Here is a 13,702-nt window from a genome sequence, read left to right as displayed (position 1 = left end):
TCTGAGAGGCAGTCAAAGGTGAGGTGTGTTGAAGTGTGTTACTTCCTACTCCAATACTCCTGAGGAGCTTTGAGATTACAGAGGAGGGTTAGCAAGTGGCCCTAGCTTACCTTTAAGGTAAGGAGATTTTAATGGGACCAGTGTAAGAATCTGAAATGTATCCCAGGCATTTTGCTAAAGAACATATTGAACCGGCACCTAATTCATGCAAGAAAAATCTCCAGGATGAAAAGTAGGCGAAAGGGCCATTGTGAGAAGAGAGAATAGATGGCGGAGTTGAAAACACTTTCAGAATGAACTGGGACAGAATGTTTTCCATAGATAGGAGATAGCCTTCATGATGTACCCATGAAAATATATATATGAGGATGTGGAAATAGATCTATGTGCCTATATTTATAGGTTTAGTATTAAGGTGATGGAAAGACATTGGGCCTCCACTCAAGCACTCCCTCAATGCATGAATACTTTCTTCTATTAAATTGGCATTCTATGATGCTTATCCTCTCGACACAACCACTGAAGCCAAAGCGGGTGAAGAAGCAAATGTGGTGAAGAAAGATGATGGTGCCCGGCTATCAAAAGAGATAGTGTCTGGGGTCTTAAAGGCTTGAAGATAAACAAGTAGCCATCTAGCTCAGAAGCAACAAAGCCCACATGGAAGAACACACCAGCCTGTGTGATCACGTGGTTCCGAAGGGATCAGTTATCAGGCATCAAAAAACAAAAAAATCATATCATTAGGTGTACACGTCCATGATACGATCACTGAGGACAAACGGGTGCATAAGATAAGCAAATGTGGCGAAGAAAGCTGATGGTGCCCCGCTATCAAAAGAGATAGTGTCTGGGGTCTTAAAGGCTTGAAGGTAAACAAGCGGCCATCTAGTTCAGAAGCAACAAAGCCCACATGGAAGAAGCACACCAGCCTGTGTGATCACGAGGTGTCGAAGGGATCAGGTATAAGGCATCATTAGAACAAAAAAATCTTACCATAGTGAATGAAGGGGGAAGTGCAGAGTGGAGACCCAAAGCCCATTTGTCGGCCACTGGAGATCCCCTTGCAGAGGGGTCTAGGGGAGGAGATGAGCCAGTCAGGGTGCGATGTAGCACCGAAGAAGAATACAGCTGTCCTCTAGTTCCTAAATGCTTCTAACCCCCTCCCCCGCCCCTATCATGAGCCAAATTCTACCTTGCAAGTCTGGATAGAACAGAGGATGTTCACCGGTACAGATAGGAGCTGGAGGCACAGGGAATCCAGGGCGGATGACACCTTTAGGACCAGGGGTATAAGGGGCGATAGTGGGAGGGTAGAGGGTGAGTGAGTTGGAAAGGGAACCGATTTCAAGGATCTACATGTGACCTCTCTGAGGGACAGACAACAGAAAAGGCGGTGAAGGGAGACATCGGACAGGGCAAGCTATGACAAAATAATAATTTATAAATTATCAAGGGCTCATGAGGGAAGGGGGAGCAGGGAGGGAGGGGGGAAAAAGAGGACCTGATGCAAAGGGCTTAAGTGGAGAGCAAATGCTTTGAAAATGATGAGGGCAATTGATGTACAGATGTGCTTTACACATTGATGTATGTATGGATTGTGAGTTGTATGAGCCCCCTAATAAAACGTTTGTTTTTTTTTAAAGGCTACCTGGAGTTTGAACAAACCTCAGTAAGATCCTAGATGATGGCAAAGGAGTAACCAAGCGGTCAAATACAGAATTATCATTGTCAAGGAGCTTGAGATAAGATGGAGGTAGGCAACAGGAGACCCACAAGCAAAAGAATAAGCTTGAAGCATCTGTTAAGTGTACAAACCTTGGGTACAGTGGGAACCCAGCAGTCAGTGGACATGAGGCTGTCTGCTCCGGTAAAGACCTACAGTCTTAAGAGACCAAAGGAAACAACTCTACGCTGTCCTATAGAATCAACTCAACAGCAATGGCTTTGGTTTTCTGGTTATTAGACGTCTGCAAAAGCAAGAAAGTTAGATTACATACATGATCAAAACTGTGGGCTCCTCTTTCTTCTCTTCCCCTTTTCCATGTTCAACTGTGGAGAAAACAGAAAACAGGACTGGCAAAACTAAGAGAGAAGAATAGAAAAGCCAGGTGGAAAGTGGGAAAACCAGTGATGGCTCAGTTCCCCAATAAAAGATTCCTGCTTATAAAAGGCAAAGCTGGGTGTTGGGGTGCAGGGAGGGGTTCCATCTCTAAATCAGGTTTGGTCTGGAGTTTTCATTCTTTGTTTGTTCTGGCCATTTTAATGATAAGATTGAGACCTCAAACGTTTCTAAAGGATGGCTTGCACTATCTATGAGAAACCAGAAGGTTACAATCTTCCACCCACAGTGCATGTCAATGGGAAAGGACAGGGAATGACAAGCCCAGCTGCCACTGTCAGCAAAGTATAGAAATACACAACTGTGGTTTTATAAACAAAATGCAACCTAGTCAGTTTCTCAGCTAATCCTTACATGGTTCCATCATTAACAATTCCAAACGTTCACTACATGATTCAAGAATTGAATATTTTTTCGTTTTCTTCCCTGTATCCATTCTCTAGTTCATGGTTTACCATTCCCCTCTCTCCCCCCACCTTGGGATCCATCAAAGAATGTGTCTGTGTGAGTCTCTGTACTTTAGAGAAACAAATCCACCGAAACCCATGTATAAGAGAAAGTTTTATATAAAGGTTAAGTGCACATCAAGAAAACATCCCAAGCCAGTGCTGCCCAAACCCACAAGTCCAACGATGACCCATGTGTCTAACAACCCACAAAGCCCTCCTCCATCTCACAAAACACACATTATGACACCGATTGCAGGAGGAAAGCCGAGTCAGTAATGTGTGAACATCTCAGCGCTGGCAGGGGTCTCCACATGCCTGCTCCAGCACCCAGCGGTGCATCGGGGTAGGTCCATACGGCTTCTCCTCAGGGATGTCTTGCAGGAAGTGAGTCTTGCCAGCTGAAGCAGGGAACTGGCTAAGGCAGCTGCACCCTGGTCCGACCATCTCAAAGCAAGAGACCCGAGAACTCGAAAGGCAAGGCTCACTGAACCATTTATCTCTCCAACCTTCAATTAAACCCAGATGTGTTTATCGGCCAGGTTGGCGCAATAAACTAATTACCTCAGTGTCTTTTTGTGTGGAAACCTTCCTAAACTGGGTTTCCTCAGTTTAAACTTTATGGAAACCGATTAATATGTTTTTTCTTTCATGCAGTGCCCGGTGTGTTTCCACCTCTGGCCTTTCATTAACCAAGGCTCCTATATTGAGCCTTGCTCTGTGCAAACACAGAATACAAATTACTTCCGTGCTTTCCACAGCCAGCCCATGCCCTGAAGAGTTGTCTTCTTATTCTCTATTTGATCTCTCAGTTCTAATAACCTTTGCAATGGCTACAGAGAGCTCAAACAAAATTCACGACTAAAGAATTTACTGTGGATACTTGAGTACAAGCTGAGTTTTTTCAGCATTTTTATTATTTTATTTAATCATTTTATTGGGAATCGTACAGCTCTTATCACAAACCATACATACATCCATTGTGTCAAGCACATTTGTACATGTGTTGCCATCATCATTCTCAAAACATTTGCTTTCTGCTTGAGGCCTTGGTATCAACTAATTTTCCCTCCCTCCTCACCACCCCCTCCATGAACTCTTGATAATTTATAAATTATTATTATTTTATCATATCTTACACTGTCCGACGTCTCCCTTCACCCACTTTTCTGTTATCCATCCCCCAGGGAGGAGGTTACATATGGATCCCTGTAATCGGTTCCCCCTTTCCACCCCACCCTCCCTGTATTGCCACTCTCAACACTGGTCCTGAAGGGATCATCTGTCCTGGATTCCGTGTTTCCAGTTCCTTTCTGTACCAGCGTACATCTTCTGGCAGAATTGGGATCAAGATAGTGGTGGGGAGAGAAGTATTTAGGAACTAGAGGAAAGTTGTATGTTTCATCTTTGCTACACTGCACCCTGACAGGCTTGTCTCCTCCCCATGACCCTTCTGTAAGGGGATGTCCAGTTACCTACAGATGGGCCTTAGGTCCCCAATCTACACTCCCCCTCATTCACAATGGTTTGATTTTTTTGTTCTTTGATGACTGATATCTCATCACGTCGACACCTCGTGATTACACAGGCTGGTGTGCTTTTTCCATGTGGGCTTTGTTGCTTCTGAGCTAGATGACGGCTTGTTTACCTTCAAGCCTTTAAGACCCTAGATGCTATAACTTTTCATAGCCTGGCTCCATCAGCTTTCTTCACCACATGTGCTTATGCACCCGCTTTGTCTTCAGCGATTGTCAGGAAGGTGAGCATCACAGAATGCCAGTTTAATAGAACAAAGTATTCTTGCATTGGGGGAGTACTTGAGTGGAGACTCCATGTCCATCTGCTACCTTAATACTAAACCTATAAATATATGCACATAGATCTATTTCCCCATTCTCATATGTAAATATATTTACATATGCATATGCCTTTATTTAGACCTCTATAAATGCCCTTTGCCTCCTAGTTCTTTCCTCTATTTCCTTTTACTTTCCTCTTGTCCCACTACCATTCAGCACATTTTTAATGCAGTTTTTGTAGTAAAATTAGGTGCCTCGGCTGATATTCAGGTCAGCTTATACTTCAGTATACACAGTAGTAAGGAATTTAACAAGTTGTAATGCCAGTGAGAAATAGAGTTGACTGTTCATCAGGACATGTTACAAAGTTCTTTCAGGTCTGCTAATAAGTGCCCAAAGGGGCATACCACTCTGCTGGAAGCCTCAACCCGAAGACATTCAGCTCAAGATAGGTGCATCAGGAAAAACTAGCTCCCTGAATTCAGTGCCCAGAGGCACCCCACTCCAATAAGCCTCTCAATGAGAAGGCACCCAGCTCAAGCTCCAAGGATCAGCAAACGCAGGTCCCTGAAATAAGCGCCCAGGGGCCCCCTACTCTGCATGCCAACATCCTGCACAAAAGCACTCCGCTTTACTTGCTCCCATTGCTCCGTGGGTTGGGAAGTCCATGCTTTGGCTCCTGGTTCCACTGCTGCAGCTCCTCTGATGCTTCAGTTATGTTCTGAATCCAGAAGGTTCACTGGCAGGCTTCTCATGAGGTCCAGAAGACATGCTCCCATCCTGGCTCCTGCCAGTAATAAGACCCCTCTTCTTGCTTCTCAGAGGGCTCATTTTATTTACAGAAAGAAGGCATTCCAGAGAATCCTGGTTCACAATTACTCACAGGTGAATCCTATCATATCTTCCCATGTCTTCTTACCAGATACATGCAGGAAACGGTGGTCGGGTGGGAGGAGTTAGAGACGTGGGCTAGAAGAGCCACATTAAAAAATTCACTACCCTACAAGTACTGTACTATAACAATGAAGAATAATGTGAAAATTTTCAACTTTGATACAATATATTACAAAATAACTCTACATGTTTTTAATGAACTTTGTAGGAAACCATCAAAAGAAATAACACAATTGTATTAAATGTAAAATGGTTTCTTTTAACAGATTATTTGTTAAAGAGACACGTTTTTCATTATTTTACTATATCTTGTTGGCATATGAGTATAATGTTTTCTTTCTAATAACCACTCCACTTATTAACAGTCTACTAGATGGTACTATCCAGGGACACTGGTGGCATAGTGGTTACTCATTGGGCTGCTATCCACTGGGTCAACAGTTTGAAACCACCAGCCACCCCTCAAAAGAAAGGCAAGACTCCCTTACTAACATAGCGAGTTACAGTCTCCAAAACCCACAGGGACAGTTCTACTCTGTCCTAAAGGGTGGCTGTGAGTCAGCACTGATTGGATGGCAGTGAATTTTGAGTTCTGATATATTACTATATGACTAAAGAAGTATGGTGAAAGGATACAAACCTGATGAACACCTTTCCTGATTTAAAACCAGGCAGTATTCCCTTGTTGCATTCATGAATACCTCTTAGTCTATGTTCAAGTTCTGCCTGAGCACATGAAATGTTCTGGGATTCCCATTCTTCACAAGCATATCAATAGTTAGTTATGACCCATAATTGAATGTCCTTTTGCATTCAATAAAACACAAGTAAACATCTTTCTGGTATTCTCTGCTTTCAGCAAAAATCCATCAAACAACAGCAATAAAATCCCTGTTCTACATCCTCTTCTGAATCCAGCTTGAATTTCTGCCAGTTTTGTCAATGTATTGCTGCAACCACTTTAAAATTATCTTCAGCAAAGTTTTACTTGCATGTGGTCTATATTATATTGCTCTATAAGTTCCACTTTCTGTTGGTCCAACTTTCTTTCAAATGGACACCAAGATGACAAGATTGTGGACTATTTGAAGAAGAACGTGGGATCAGGATCGGAGGGAGGGTCATCACCTTAACAAAACAGCCAATATTCAGATAACATAACCATGCTTGCTGAAAGCAAAGAGGGCTACAGGCATTTGCTGCAGAAGGTCCAAGACTTTAATAAGCATTTACTAAAGATTCTACCTCAATGGAAAGAAAGCCAAAGTCCTCACAAGGAGACAACCTCATGATAAATGGAGAAAAGACTGAAGTTGTCAAGGGTTTCCTTTTAACTGAATTCACAATCATCTCATAGAAGCAGCAGTCAAGGGATCAGCAATGTCTCACCTTGGCAAATCTGCTGCACAAAACCTCTCTAACCTATCAGAGAGCAAAGAGGTCACTTTGAGAACGAACGTGTGCCTGATCCAAGCCAAGTATTTTCAATGGCCTAATATGCATGTGAAAGGCTGGACAAGGGATAAGAACATATGCATTTGAATAACGGTTTCAGTGAAGAATACTGAAGGCACCATGGTCTGCCACAACAACAAACCAATCTGTCTTCAAACAAGTACAGCCAGACAGCTCCTAGCAACAAGGACAGTAAGCCTTCACCTCATTGACTTTGGACGTTACTAGGAGAGATCAGTGCCCGGGAAAGGACACCAAGCTTGGTAAAGTGGAGAGTCGGGAGACTCCGGATAGGGCAAGATATGACAAAACAACGATGTATAAATTACCAAGGGCATATGAGGGAGGGGGGAATGGGGAGGGAGGGGGAAAAAAAAAGAGGACCTGATGCTTAAGTGGAGAGCAAATGCCTTGAGAATGATTGGGGCAGGGAATGTATGGATGTGCTTTATACAATTGATGTATGTATATGTATGGATTGTGGTAAGAGTTGTATGAGTCCCTAATAAAATGTAAAAGAAGAAAAGAGAAAAAAATGATTAGGGCAAAGACTGTACAGATGTGCTTTATACAATTGATGTATGTATATGTATGAACTGTGAAAAGAATTGTATGAGCCCCAATAAATTGTTAAAATAAAAAAAAAAAGTGGAGAGTCAACAAAAACGGGCAGCACCTCAGGAGGATGGGTTGATGCCTTGGCTGCAACAATGGGCTCAACCATCAAAACCCTGAGGATGGCTCAGGGTTGGGCTGAGGCTCAGCCTGTGCTACAAAACGTCCCTGCGGATCCCAGTCAACATGAGGGGACCCACCCAGAACGATATGTACGACTACGTCCTTGAAGAGGCAGTATATTCGTATGCCAGCAAAGTATTAGTAAAATGTGGCGTAATTTATTTCCAAATTATTCTCCCTTTAAAATAAACCCATTCTGCATTTCATAGCATTATATGAAAAATTTTTAGGGTTTCCTGAAAAGCTCATTAAAAATACATGGTTATTTTCTTCTATTTTGAATAGTAAAGTTGAAAGTTTTTACATTTATTCTTCATTATTGTAATTCCGTACTGAACTACGCTAATGGGGTCCTGGTGGTATAGTGGGGCTACATGGTGGCTCTCGCTAACCCAAAGGCAGTGTTCTGAGGGAGACCGATGAGGCTGTATGACCCCATGAAGAGCTGCTTCATCGGGGATTTCCTAGGGAGCAGTTCTACTCTGCCCTATAGGTTTGCTGTAAGTCAATCCCTTTGATGGTGGAGGGCTTGGCTTTTCGGATGTGCCACTAAGGAGCTCTGGTTGTACTGTGACTGGTTAAGTATCTGGCTACTAACCGATCTATTGTTGGTTTGAACTCAGCAGCCATTCCACAGGAGAAAGGTGTGACAGTCTGCTTCGGCGGCAGCCTTGGCAACACTGTCCAGCATCCCTCCACTGCCCAAAAGGAGCTCCACAGAAAGGAGAGGCTGTCTGTTTCCATAGAGATTTCTAGCCCGCAATCCCTGTATTGGGCCACTGTGTCCAAATGGACTCAAAGGCTGTGGGTAGATTTTCAGGTAGAGTACCAAGTAGACCCCAGGGCAAGGCTTTTGTCTGTGCCACTGCACCCTCTGCGTGTGACATTACCAACACTACTGCACAGATTAGAAAACAGACGCTCAGAGGTTAGTGACTTGCTCAAGACCACACATGTGGTAGAGCTGGAGTTTAAGCTCCAAACACGTGTCAGTTTCCCAAGGCATGTTCTTAATCATACATATTGCTAACTACAGGGCTGCCAAGAATGGAGTCCTATTGACTCAGTTCCAAAAGAGAATTAAAACCCAATTTTCATGGCTAACTTTATAATGTCTAATTCTGAAAAATAAGCTATTATCAAGGTCAACCCATAGTTCTATTAACATATTTCTGCCTATGTGAATTTATTAATGCATTCATCAGTGAGATACTCTAAAAGAGAGACAATAGTGATGTTTCTAAGAGTCAATACATTATTCATGATGTCACCCTTACTTGTATATAGTATTTCCAAAAAATGTAAGTTACCATAAAATTGGACAGTTTCCAGGACAGCACATCAAGGTGGCAGGTGTTTATGTGTTGTCATACATACCGAATTGAAGTGTACTGGCTGCAACAGAGTTCTATTATCAGCGATTTCACTCTCAGGCTTTATCTTAGTAAAGCAGGCAGCAGAAAGGCATTAGGGGAATTCTAGGTATTTCAATGGAAGTCAGTGGTTGTCAGCCTAGGATGATGATGTCATCATCCCCCCAGTGGGGAACATCTGTTCGTGAGGGGGATGCTATTGGCATCTAGTGGGTAGCACCACGGAGGCTGCTAAATACCATACTAGGCACAGGACACACCCCACCTCCCACAGCAAAAAATTACCTAGCTGAAATGGCCACAGTTTCCAGGTTGAGTAATCCCAATACAAAGGACTCCATATCTCCACACTTAGCAAAGGGAGTGGCCAGAGTTCGTGGAGACAGTAACTACAAACACTAAATCAGAATGAGCGCTGCAGTGGAAACACTCAGCGCAGATGTAGCACTCAGGCGGTGATAAGCCACGGGCTGAGGGTGTAGCTTCCTGTCTCATTAGATTTGAGGCAGGAGGTATCAAGAGATAAAGTAATAGCAACTTCGACCCAATACCCCCCCCCCTGTCAGTTGTGATTTTTTCCCCTGATTTAAAAAAAAAACAGGAAATGGAAAAAGAATAAACAAAATGACAAAAGTTTCATAATGAAAACTTCTTTTCTTAAACAGTACAAGATTCCATTACCAAGATGCTCCTCTATTCCGTAGGTGCAGCAGGACCTACTGAGCGTTCCCACCTAAAATAAGAACAACGGGCGCTATGGATACACCACCAGAGAAGCTCGGAGTGAATAAATATTCATGGGCTTTATTCTGGATATCAGGATTCTGAAGACCAATACTATTTCAGGAAGCCTGCCTCTGATCCTCCAAAGTCCTTCTTTTCTTGGAAACAATGAGGAAACGGTAAAAACTGGATTTGTAGCAAGGTGCTGACATGACACAAACCTCCACAAACGCTGCTGGCCTTGAGTCGTACTGCTCATGGACTTGTACCAGCTTCCTTTGCTCTGCACTAAGATCTTTTACCCTCTCTCCATCTCTGATTCGCTCACATTTCCTTCCTTTCCTCTCTTCCAACTCTAATGTCTTACTTGATACTCTTAAAAGTGCCAACTGGTAATGGAATTAGATGAGAGTTTTGGAGTTTATCAAATTGCAACCCCCCCCAAATCACCATCTCTCTTACCCACTGCCCCACTCCTAACAAGTGGTTAGCACGTCCTGGTCTACCATGCCCACCCCTTTCAGAAACCACAAATCACTTGAGCCCGAATGGGCATTGCTAAACAGCTGGTGAGATCTAAGCAAAGCAATAAAATTGGCCTGAAACAGCCCTTGTTCGTTACTGATTCCTTCCCATCTCTATATACAAAATTAGTAGGAAACAAGCCTACTAGTTAAGGTTCCATCCAAAATTCCAGTTGGCCGAATCTGCAAGTTATTTATTCGCGGAAAATGATCTTTTGACAAACTGAAACATTAACTGAAAGCAGGCGCAGTGTGAATCATTGACATTTTGTCAGAATGAGGAAGGACCCATTAAACCCCCAAATGGCCGCCACGGTGTGCGGGGTACCCTCCGACACACCTGGTAAAGTTTTTGCCCCCCCTCCCCCCGTGGCCCCTTTAAACTACAGGACCAATTAAATGAAGTGGTTAATTCGGAGGCGTTGGGGTCATAGGAGATAAATACGGTAACGGACCACACGTAAGCGAGCGTGAGTCAAGGCAGGTGGATGCGAGCGAGCCACAATAAAGTGGCTCATTATTATCCATCAAAGTATGCAAATCCTCATTTGTTCAGTACCGGGTACAAGTCCCATAAACTCGGTGACACCGTCGATTTAGCTCGTTCTAATGAGCACGGCCAGCGTTCCACCTAAGTTTGCACGGCTCTTTGCTAAGTCCCGGGCTGTTGCTTCCCGGCCAAGGGCCCCCCTAACTCGGCGCGCCGCCCGGGATCCCGCCCGCCCGGCCCGGCCCGCGCTCGCCGCGCCGAGCCAAGTACCTTGGTGAGCTGGGCGATCTTCTTGCTCATCTTCAGGTGCAGGTCTGGGGTGTAGTCCAGGCAGTGCCCCGCCGGCTGCGCGGCGGCCGCCGGAGGGGCGAATTTGGCCGCTCCGGCCCCGGAGCCGCCGTAATAGTGCTGCTGCCAGCTCATGCCCGGGGTCGCCATCTTCCCGGCAGACCCCGACCGGGGCACCTGTCCCCGCGCCCTGGGGGCCGCCGCCGGCCCACGCGGCCCCCGGCGCCGGTCAGCCGCGGCCGCGGCCGCCCTGCTGCCCCCACCCCCGGGCGCCCCTGCCAGGGACGGGGCGGCCCCGCCGGCCGAGGCCGCGGGCGCCACCCGCTCGGGGCAGGCGCGGGTTCCGGCGGCGGCGGGTCGGGCCGGGCCGCTCCGGGCCGCCGCTCAGCCGGCGCCTGGCGGGGACGTCGGAGGCGGCGGGCCGTGCGGGTCCCGCTGGCGGTCGGCAGCCGGCGGGGCTGCGGAGGGAGGCGGAGACGGGGCGGGCTGCGGCGGGAGGAGGCGGGGCTCGGAGCGGCACGCGGGAGCGCGGAGCCGCCGTTACCGGGGCGCGCGGCCTGCGGCCCGCGGAGCGCGCGGGGAGGGCGACGTCATTTCCCCGCAGCCCGACTCCGCCCCGCGCGCGGCCGCCCCGCAGCCCCGCGGCCGCCGAGCAGGGGCGCCTGGAGACCCGCTGCGCCGGGTCCCTGCCGGAGCCGGGCGCTTCGCGGGCCGCCCTGGCGGCCTTAGTTAAATCATAAGCGGGCAAAGAAGCGGGGGCGCTGGTCACCTTCTGTCTGCACAGCGTGCTCGGGGGACAGAGCCATTTCGACGTGCATTCTCGCCCGCACACGACCCGGAGTCTCAGCCCCAAGAAGAGTTGCAAGCTCACCCCTAACTCACTCTGAAAGTGTCCTGGGCGCCAGAGCCGCCGCGTGCCTACTGAAGTAGCCAGGACTCTGCTCAAGCCTGCCTAAATGCACACAAATGTAGTTGTAACCCTGTCTTGGAAGACCTACTGTGTGCCAGGCCCAGCCCTCCACTCTGATGCAAGCTGGAGTATGTGTGAAAGGAGCACACTTACTCCAGCCATTGGTAGTGAGTGCACTGTACCTCTGCTTCTTCGAAGAATAAAGGGGCCTGAGATCATTCTAAATGAAATACAGTTGGCTGCGACTCAAAACAGGTAGGACTGGAGTACAGGAGTAAAAACAGAAAATGGAACAAGGTGTCAGCCCTTTAAAGATTTGGACCTGTGCCAAAATTTGTCATTACTTGTGCATTTTACCTTCCCCAATATGTTATTTCTTACATATATTCTCCAGCATCTTTTATTATTATTTTTAATGTGTAGTCTGCCTAGAAGTGAGGCATTGGAAGACAGCACAAATTTAAGTATAAATTGGGCTTAAGAACAGTAAGAAATCCAATTAACCCAATAAAGTGCTTCAACATGACAAAATTGAAAGTAGGAAGATGAACACAATAGGATCCTGGAAGGTTGGAATTCCAGAAAGGAAGACTGGCATTGGCTATCTCTTTTCCCAAATGTTAGGTACTCAACCTACCATCTCACAGACTTTCCAAAAAGAATTGTCTGATTCCAACATTTTGAATGGAACAGATGGCCAGAAACAAAGATTATACAAACATTGTTTCTTTGCAAGCACAAATGTTAGAGACGAGGAAGTGGTATGCATGGCCTCTTCTCCCATCAGAACAAGAAGGTGCTCAACAGACCATTGTGACTGCTGACAATAGTGGGGTTTGCATTGAACTAGAGCACAATACGGAGCTGAACTCCACTTCATATTTTTTAAATAGATAAGAGAAAAAATAGATAAAAGAACCCAGACAAATTGAATAAGTTTATGCCTGAGATCAGCTTTTAGCGAAATATGAAAATACCATACAAAATAAAGAGACTGCCCCTATTGAGGAGCCCTGGTGGCATGCAGTGGTTATGCATTGGACTGTGTGTGTGTTAGTCCAGGTAGACTAGAGAAACAAATCCATAGAAACTTTTATGTGTCTAAGAAGGAGATTTACATACAAGAGCAACTGAACATTGAGAAAACATCCCAACCTAGTCCAATCCAAGACCATAGACTGATATTAGCCCATATGTCCAATGCCAATCTATAAAGTCCTCTTCAGACTCACAAAACACATGCAATGAAGCCAAATGTAGGACGATCACAAGGCAGTAGGTAGAAAGTCTTTGGATCCATTGTCATTGGAAACATCTCAGAGCTGGCAGGGGTCTCTCTGTGGCTTCTCTGGCTTCTGAGACCTGGTTGGTTCATGTGGCTTGTCTTCTGCAATATCTCCCAGGGAGTGGCAGAGAGAGAGAGAGAGAGAGAGAGAGAGAGAGAGAGAGAGGTGTCTTCTGCCTCCAAGGTGGAAGTACCAGATTTCACAGAATTCTCAGGAGAAGGCCATAACCACACAGAAGTCCCATTGGCTATCTCCAGATTGACAGCGTAGACTCCACCCTTAATCTTAATCCTTAAATTGACACCAGATTAGGTGACTACCACAGACTGCTAATCGTAAGGTCAGCAGTTCAAAACCACTAGTTAGCTCTGTGGGAGCTATCTACTTCTCAGAAACACACAGGGGTAGTTCCACCCTATCCTCTAAAGTTGCTATAAGGAATTGGCTCGATTGGTGCATTTGACCCCTGCTTGAAAACCAGTAGTCTGAGACTAAAGGTCAACAGTTATTTAAAAGCAAAGATTAGGAGATGAAAGGACAAGGAGGCTGATTGAAAGGGAACAAAGCCCAGTTGAGGAGAATGTTGACATTGTGGAAAGGGTAACTAATGCCACGGAACAATTTGTGGGGAAAGTGTCACATGGGAACCTAACTTGC

The 13,702-nt window shown here is 45.8% G+C and overlaps 1 protein-coding gene across 2 annotated transcripts in view; it reads right to left on the bottom strand.

Moving 5' to 3' along the window:
• FAM184A (family with sequence similarity 184 member A) overlaps positions 1-10,999 on the bottom strand; it is a 147,279-nt gene extending 136,280 nt beyond the window's left edge. The window contains exon 1 of one of the 2 annotated variants that reach the window (XM_075553947.1): positions 10,832-10,999. In XM_075553947.1, the coding sequence (XP_075410062.1) occupies positions 10,832-10,999 (168 nt within the window). The remainder of the gene's footprint in view (positions 1-10,831) is intronic. The other variant, XM_075553948.1, reaches the window with a different exon arrangement.
• Between the last annotated feature and the right edge of the window lie 2,703 nt (positions 11,000-13,702).

The sequence above is a fragment of the Tenrec ecaudatus genome, chromosome 7 (assembly GCF_050624435.1).
Source record: "Tenrec ecaudatus isolate mTenEca1 chromosome 7, mTenEca1.hap1, whole genome shotgun sequence".
Classification (NCBI taxonomy): Eukaryota; Metazoa; Chordata; class Mammalia; order Afrosoricida; family Tenrecidae; genus Tenrec; species Tenrec ecaudatus.
This window is presented reverse-complemented; position numbering and strand designations above follow the sequence as displayed.